The sequence below is a fragment of the Lampetra fluviatilis genome, chromosome 19 (genome assembly GCF_964198595.1).
Source record: "Lampetra fluviatilis chromosome 19, kcLamFluv1.1, whole genome shotgun sequence".
In the NCBI taxonomy this organism is placed as follows: domain Eukaryota; kingdom Metazoa; phylum Chordata; class Hyperoartia; order Petromyzontiformes; family Petromyzontidae; genus Lampetra; species Lampetra fluviatilis.
In genome coordinates, this window is record NC_136293.1 from 7,746,479 (window position 1) to 7,754,583 (window position 8,105).

The following is an 8,105-nucleotide window of genomic DNA, read 5'->3' on the forward strand; positions in this document are numbered from 1 at the left end:
GCCGTGAGCGGGAATCGAACTCGGGTCGCCGGGTTCGTAGTGCAGCACGCTAACCACTACACCTACACACAAACTGACACGCACGCATGCATAGACACAATGATTGGATTAACCACTCGTCCAATAGGGACACGTGTTATATTCAGCTAAAGCGCCTATTCTTTTAACAAAGTGATAAAGAAGGACCAACATTAGACTTGGATCAACACAGTCTTGTTTTATTTTCAAAAAATCATTATACATTACCATTATTTCCACTACCCAACAATTCACATACGCCCAATATCATCTACACCCAGGTATGTTCATCGATAATGTCAAACACAATCTTCTTCTTGGTCTCGCCTGGTGCCTCACCTGGTTCAACTATAAAAGAGAATCGTGAACAGAATATCTTCTCTCGGACAGTTGCAGTGTAAGATAACTCAAGACACGGCGGAGAGCTGAGTCAGTAACTGCATGTAAGAACGTCGCAACGTCATTTCGGCGTTTTAAGATTCAAGATATGACGTTAAAAATACATGCATCTATTTTGGGAAGATATTTCGTGATAATGTTTGTTCACTAAACCAATTAAAGAGCTGTTGCGTAGGCATCATTGCAACTCATTCGCTATCCATTATATCGCAGCGATTGCTCGCGATCGATGGGGGTGCAACCCAGCGCATTCCGATTTCACCCACACATCTATTGCACGGAAAATATCACGGTGTGGTGAGAAACTCTTGCCACCGATTGCACACCCTGTTCATACGCTTACGCAAAATTGCAGCAAATTACAAAGTACGAGCAGGAAGTATCCGGCTTTGCCCGGAGGAAAAAGATATTTCAAAACTTGTTCTCTCTTTAAAAAACAGAACATATACGTCCTCAAATACTAATCTATTGTGAAAGCCCGGCGTTACGTTTGTCTGTCCATGTATCCGTCAACAAAATTACAAAATAGTTGGTCTAAAATGTTTCCAAAAATTGTTGACCCCCTCCCTCTAAAAATATTTTTACCTCCCCCCCCCCAAATTATAAAGTATTCTACACGTAACAATCACCAATAAAAATGTACAGCCCTTTGTTAGTCCACTGCCGGTTGAAGGCCTTCCCACGCCGTGTGGAGCGTAGGCTTCATATTCTTAGGTTTTTTCGGTAATGTCACGTAGGTAAACCTAAGAATATGAATCCTTGCAGTCACGATAGCTTCAAATCTAGAGCGTGGGCTTGTTTTGACCATACTTCACCACGCTGACCAGTACGGGTTGGCATCACGTTGCCACTGATGTTAGCCGTGGGTGGGAATCGCACTCAGGTGGCCGACGTTCAGAGCCGTAGTGTGCTGCGAACCATTGCACCAAAGACTTTTACGCCCCCCCTCTCCCCCTATCGTTATAGCATGTGACATGCTGCTAACGACCAGCACCTATGAAGGCGGGCGCAGTGGCACACGAGTAAGTAGGTGGCCAGCATTGCGCCCGGCCACTGCTAACACCAATCCCCTAAGGTCGCTTCTCCGTGGCCAAATATTAACCAGCGGCAGTTAAGGTTGTCTAATGGTTAACAATATTCGTGCGTGTAGCTTGCCTGCCGTCCGTGCTACACGCGCTGAGGTTGTGTTCCGTCGCCGTCAACACACGCTACATATTTGTAATGATAACTTACTAATTACGTCAAGGGATTTACACAAAGTGTGATTAATGTAACCAGCCATTAACACGCATTAAGTTATACGGGCCTATTGCCAAGCAATTTCAGTACGATAACCATGAGATTATGACAATGATGAGATGAGGTTAAGAGCTGAAAAAAGGTGACGATGAGACGTCCTGGGTGCCAGGGTCCCAACTCTAGAATCCGGACTCCAGGATAGGGACTGTATAATCCGGACTCCAGGATCCGGATTATGGAATCTTTACTCCAGGATCCGGATTATATAATCTGGACTCCAGGATCCAGATTCCAGAATCCGGAATGCTTTAGAACACGGACCCCAGAATCCGATCTCAAAAATCCGGATTCCCGAATCGAGACTCTAGAACACTTTGTTGAAAAATGCCGGCGCGTGATCCTCAAAGTGACCGAACTTGTCCTGTCCGGAGATGAGGACGGTGGCGGGGAACTTGCGGGGACGATCCGGGTCCTGCAAGAAAAAAAATCATCACCATGAATCATCTTGATCATCACCATGACCACCACCACTTGCACCCATCATCATCATCGTCCTCTTTTCCGTTGAACATTATCATCCAGCTCAGGGGGGTAGCCGCACGCGACTCTTATGAAGGACCCTGCCGTTTTCTATTCACCACGTGCATTGCCGCTCTTGAAATATTTAGTTTTTTTTGTAGCGAATTAGAAACAAATAAAAATGTCTATTCTTGTTATTTTCGTTGCCGACCCCTAGCTGATGCACGCACCTTGGATGAGCACGATTGGCTACATACTGTGCGAAATAAGTTTAACCTTCACACATATCTATCGTTGTCCAATGTATCGTATCACCATCTGAGCATCATCATTAACCATCATTTATTCCGCTTGTTTACCCACGAAAGCCTCGCTGAGTCTCACGACTCTTTATTCAGTAGGGTCCTGCGGTGGGTTTTTTTTCAGCAACGCGATGCTCCCAGTGGCGGATTATCCCAGCAGCAAAAGTAGCTACATATGCCACGGGCCCCGCACTTTCAAGGACCCCGCGCTAAATGCTTTCAAGCTATCAATTCCGGTTCAGTGATTCTGCACTTGCTCTACTACTATAGTACTATACTGCCTTAAATGTTTACGAACGACTGGGTGTTTAAGGTTAGCGATTTGTCGTATTATCTGGCTGTAAAGCAAATGAAAAAATACAACTACTTGACTATGCAAGTAATTTTTTTTATATTTATGTGTTTTTTTTATTTAGGGTCCCTTTATAACGTATTCTACAGGCCCCGCACTAGCTTAATCCGGTACTGGATGCTCCTCAGCTGCGCGAGGGGACACCGAAGTGAACTCGGGAGGGGGGGGGGGGCCCATGCAGAGAACAGGAGGAGAGAACGGACAAACTCCACACAGAACATCAACGATCAGAAACCCGGGGGAATTCGCAAAACGTCCAACCAGCGACCCACGCGGCGCGGCGTAGAAACAGGCCGTCATCCAGCAGTGGATCGACACGTGGGGCGGCTGTCGGGTTGTGATGGGTACGGGGTGGTGGGTGGGGGGTGGGATTGACACTCACGTCGGAAGGGTGCGCGCACGTGGGCACGTAGCGGACCACGAGGCCGCAGCGGCGGCGCTGGGAGAAGTTGGGGTCGCTCGCGTGGACCGTCAGCCCATCGTGCACCTGCACCACAGAGACCACAAAGGAGATGAAGACCCCCACACCCGTGTAGCCTTCACGGCACTGTCGGGGCAAGTGCTGTCAGCGAGCAGCGACAAAGGCCGGCACGGCACGCGATGGGGGTGGGTGCGCCAGCCACTACGCCCGGCCGCCTTTGTCTCCCCAGCAGCGATGTTTACACAGCGCGCCAGGCACTCATTTGAGGATGCTGGGATGAGCTAGGGGAGGTGGAGAACTGGCTCACATGGTACCCTGTACTGGGTGTCCTGGGGTGAGTACTGCCCCGTACTGAGTGAGTACTGCTCTGTACTGAGTGAGTACTGCTCTGTACTGAGTGTTGCACCACTCTGTACTGCGCTGAGTCTCACTCACCGACATCTGCCCCGCGCGGAGCGGACACTGTACTGGGTGAGTACTGCACTGTACTGGGTGAGTACTGCACTGTACTGAGTGAGTACTGCACTGTTCTGCGCTGACTCTCACTCACCGACATCTGCCCCGCGCGGAGCGGGCACTGCACCGCGAGCGCCGCCTCCACGAGGTGCTCGGGGATCTCCTGGTTGGCGGTGAGCAGGTTGCCCGGAGCCTGCGCCACGCGGTGCTCCAGCACCCCCTGCGTGTGGCTCCCTACGGGGTGGGGAGAGGGGGGGGCAGAGAGAGGGGGGGGAGAAAGGGGGGGGGTGGGGAAAGGGGGGGTAGGGGGAGAGAGGGGGGGGGGAGAGAGGGGGGAGAAAGGGTGGGGGAGAGGGTAGGGGGAGAGAGGGGAGGGGGGAGAGGGTAGGGAGAGAGAGGGGGGAGAAAGGGGGAGGGGGGGTCAGAGGGGGTTAAGGACATTGTTTTTGTAACTTTATTTTTTGGTGATTTCGAAAACATATGGTTAAGCCATGTTGCTTGCGGGTAGCGCGGAGTTGGCCTGGTAACTTTAATCTAAATTGTCTTACGGTTGTTGTTGTTGTTGTTTGACTTGCATCACATTGGGATTTTCGCACACAGCGTTTTGTTTTTTGGAAGATTTGCTGGTTTATCCCAGGATGTTTCTGTTGCGCGTGGTCGCTTTAAGATGTTTCTCTGCTCATATTTTGTTTGTTGCGGTTGCACCCGACTCAAGAGCCGCGTGGCTCAAAGGGCTATATACCTAATACATGAAACTTGAAACTTAAAAGGCCGGATCCGTGAACGCCCGCGGGAGTTCACGAGATGTCTTCCATGGATCGTGAGTTCGGGGTCGTTCAGCGGGTGGGCGAGCTGCGCCGACGAACCCGGCCACCCGAGTTAGATTCCCGCTCACGGCCAACATCAAATGACGATTATCGGAACCGGTATCCCGGGCCGCCCCTAGGTCGACTCAGCATGAAACGAGTAGCTGGAAGTGGTACGTGTAAATATATCGCCGCTCGGGGAGTCAAGGGCGGCCGCGCGTGGTGTACTGCCCACCCCCCCCCCCTCGTGTGCTGTTCCGGCCTTCAATAGGTGCAACTCACTAACAGCACTTGCCCCAAACGTGTGTTGAGGCTACGGGGGTGGAGAGGGATCTTTGTCTTTGTTTGGATTGTTGTAAGGGTGAGCGCAAGTGGTTGGTGTATGGCTGTAATCACTGCTCTCTCCGCAGTCAAGGTTTGAGAGAGGGGATGGTGCCTCACCAGGGATGACGGTGAGGACTCCGTTCTCGGCGTCCACGTCGTCCAGAGCCAGCCACATGGACGCCACGGGGCCTCCGTCCAGACCCCAGTACCTGGGGGCACGAGAGCGCGAGACGCAGACAATGAGACGTTGTCTGCGATGGTGCGTGAGGATCATCAGCACCACCATCAGTGACACTATGATGATGATGATGATGACGATTATGATGAATGAAAATGCGATGATTACCACCGAGTCTCAAGACATATTTCCAGTATTTTGCGAGTAATTAACAACAACAACAGCAGTTTGAGGAGTTTGGACCATGAATTCAGCACATTGACCACCTCCTCCTCTATCCCATTTGCAGGAGTGCTCCATTGTCATAACGAACACGTTTACACCATTGGAACCTCATTTGCCAGTACAAATATGATAATTGGTTTTTTACTTTTTGATTTAAAGCTTTCGTGACTGCAGGGATTCATCTTCTTGGTTCGTTCGGTAAAGTCACGTAGAAGGGAAGTAATACAATAATAAAAACTAAACAGTTGAAGACGGCTGCTTGCGTTGTAGCCGAAACATCGTGAGAATTATTTTATTATGTTTTATTTTTATTATTTTATTACTTCCCTTCTACGTGACTTTACCGAAAGAACCAAGACGATGGTTTTTTACCCTTCTATCTGGCAACAAAACTGACACCTTTTTACAAGGAGTCATGTTTGCATGGACCACAATATCTGCAGTCATAATGCAAACAAAAAACACAACTCTGATAATGTGCACTGTCCTTGAAGTTGATTGGTCCACACCCGAGACAGCTTTCCTTAGAGCCTAGTCTCACATGGGTTGGACCAGATGACGCCAAAAGGCGCACAACTCAAAGACAATGCACCATCAGAGTATGAGAGCTCGGGGTAAGCATTTACACCATTGGAACCTCATTTGCCAGTAAAACTATGATAATTGTTTTTTTTACCCTTCTATCTGGCAACATTATGACTGCAGGTATTGTGGTATATGCAAACATGACTCCTTGTAAAAAGGTGTCAGTTTTGTTGTCAGATAGAAGGGTAAAAAAACAATTATCAACGAACACGTTGTTTAACTTATTCGTACACGTTGTTTACCGCACACAGCCCCACCCCTCAACCTCACCTGATATCCTGGTGCCAGGCCACGTAGGGAGCCGGCTTTCCCTCGCCCGCCACCTGGGCCACGGGGAACTTGCAGATGAATCGTGAGTCGAGCAGCACGACGTCTGGCCCCAGCAGGTCACGCATGACGCTCACCACGCGGGGATTAGCCGCGGCCTCCATCACCCAGGCTTGCTGCAGGTGGACGTTGTGGAGAGAGTACTGCGCGGCCTCCATGCCTGCGTACAGGTGAGGGACAAAGGAGTGGGTGGGTTAGGGGGGGGGGGTGTGAGGCAGGTGACGACGAAGAGTGAGAGATTGGAGACTTTTTGACTTTTAAACAACTTTTATTGCCGCAAGCAGCAACAGCACAGGAGGCGATTTCAATATGAAATACAGTCACCAGCAAACAAATGAAAATTAACGCTACAAATCGACGCCCTGTGGCGCTAAAAGCACCGCGCACAATACAGAAAAAAAGTCACGTGGTGGTGGAGATTGGAGAGAAGGGTGAGGGAGTGAGTGTGGGGAGAGAGTTGGGGGAGATCTGGAGTAGGAAGAGGGTGGGGGGTGAGGGAGATGTGAGTAAGCCGGTAAGACGCGAGGCAGGTGAGAATGAGATTTAAAGATGAGACGTAGGTGACCGTTTTGGTGACGTATGATATTTAAAGAGCGACTAAGAGTGAGCCGACACTTGGACTCGAGGTCTTGGGGGGGAGGGGGGGCTGGGGGGCGGGGTGGTTGACTCAGCCCATCATCCCTTCGGGGTGAGGGGAGTGGGGTCTTAACAATACAGCGGCATCTTCTTGGTTCTTTAGGTAAAGTCACGTAGAATGGAAATAATACAATAATAAAAATAAAACATAATAAAATTATTCTCACTTGGTGAGAATTATTTTATTATGTTGGTGAGAATTATTCTATTATGTTGTATTTTTATTATTTTATTATTTCCCTTCTACGTGACTTTACCGAAAGAACCAAGAAGATGAATCCCTGCAGTCACGAAAGCTTTAAATCGAAATTTAATACAGCGGCAGTCTTATGGGTGCACTGTGGAATCCCCCAAATGGTCGTTTGAGCACAGGCTATCGCCGACCAAGGAGATGTCACGGAACGAATCCGTGACATCTCGCTCCGACGCGACCTCGACTCTCGTTCAATCCCCCGCGACGGCGCCCGTCACCCCGAGGTGCACTCCGGGGCGGGGAACTCGCCGAGCCTGGCGAGCGAGTTGAGCGGAATGGGTGGGTGGGGGTTTCCAGTGCGGAGCGCGTGGCGCGCCACTCACCGATCTCGGCCACGCAGGCGTCGTAGCCGGCCTGGACAGCGCGCAGCTCCGCGTCGCTCAGCACGGACAGCGCCGTCACGTAGCCGTCGCGCTCGTACTGCGCGCCAAGCTCGCTCACGTGCTTCATGTCTGCCGCTGCTGCTGCTGCTGGTGATGCGAGTGCTGCTGCTGCTAGTGCTGCTGCTGCTTCTATTGCTGCTGCTAGTGCTGATGCTGCTTCTATTGCTCCTGCTGCTTCTATTGCTGCTTCTATTGCTGCTGCTGCTTCTATTGCTGCTTCTATTGCTGCTGCTGCTTCTATTGCTGCTGCTAGTGCTGCTACTAGTGCCGCTGCTACTGAAGCTGCTTCTAGTTCTGCTGCTGCTTCGAGTGCTGCTGCTAACTGATACTGCTCCTGCTGCTGCTGGTACTGCAAGTTGTCGGTGGTGCCGGTGGATCTGCTGCTGCTGGTCTCTGGGTCTCTGCGCGCTGGCGATAAGTGGCCTCCTCCTCTCTCGGCTGGTCTCTATCTCTCACTCAGCGAGGTGCGCTCCCTTTTATCTGCCCCTGGACGGAAAAAAAACAATTGCAACATTCAAGAATTTCCCAACTCTTGTGACGCGTCTACGACCCCCTAATCTTCTTCCTCCTCCTCCCCCTCTTACTCTTCACCCTGACGTGGGCGGAGTGGAAGCGGGGGGAGGAGGGGGGTGCGTATGTTCGTGTACGTGTGTGCGTTGGTGTCTCCCCTAGGTCGACTCAG

At 50.7% G+C, this 8,105-nt stretch overlaps 1 protein-coding gene across 1 annotated transcript; it reads right to left on the reverse strand.

The window, feature by feature from the left end:
- Window positions 1–202: 202 nt before the first annotated feature.
- Window positions 203–7,877, reverse strand: LOC144937483 (L-proline trans-4-hydroxylase-like). The gene is made up of 6 exons (XM_078864729.1): window positions 7,364–7,877; window positions 6,095–6,311; window positions 4,954–5,045; window positions 3,801–3,940; window positions 3,212–3,316; window positions 203–2,128 (listed from the first exon to the last, which is right to left on the reverse strand). Exons 1-6 carry the CDS (start codon window positions 7,488–7,490, stop codon window positions 2,021–2,023), a joined length of 789 nt encoding a protein of 262 aa, XP_078720855.1. The 5' UTR covers window positions 7,491–7,877; the 3' UTR covers window positions 203–2,020.
- Between the last annotated feature and the right edge of the window lie 228 nt (window positions 7,878–8,105).

What these genes read in the sequence shown, in the direction of transcription:
- LOC144937483 (XM_078864729.1), bottom strand. Translation starts at nt 7,490, where the DNA reads ATGAAGCACGTGAGCGAGCTTGGCGCGCAGTACGAGCGCGACGGCTAC. An exon ending in AGTCCTCACCGTCATCCCTG is followed by an intron (nt 3,941 to 4,953) that starts GTGAGGCACCAT and finishes CCCACCCCGTAG; the next exon opens with GGAGCCACACGCAGGGGGTG. An exon ending in CGTGCGCGCACCCTTCCGAC is followed by an intron (nt 2,129 to 3,211) that starts GTGAGTGTCAAT and finishes TTTTTCTTGCAG; the next exon opens with GACCCGGATCGTCCCCGCAA.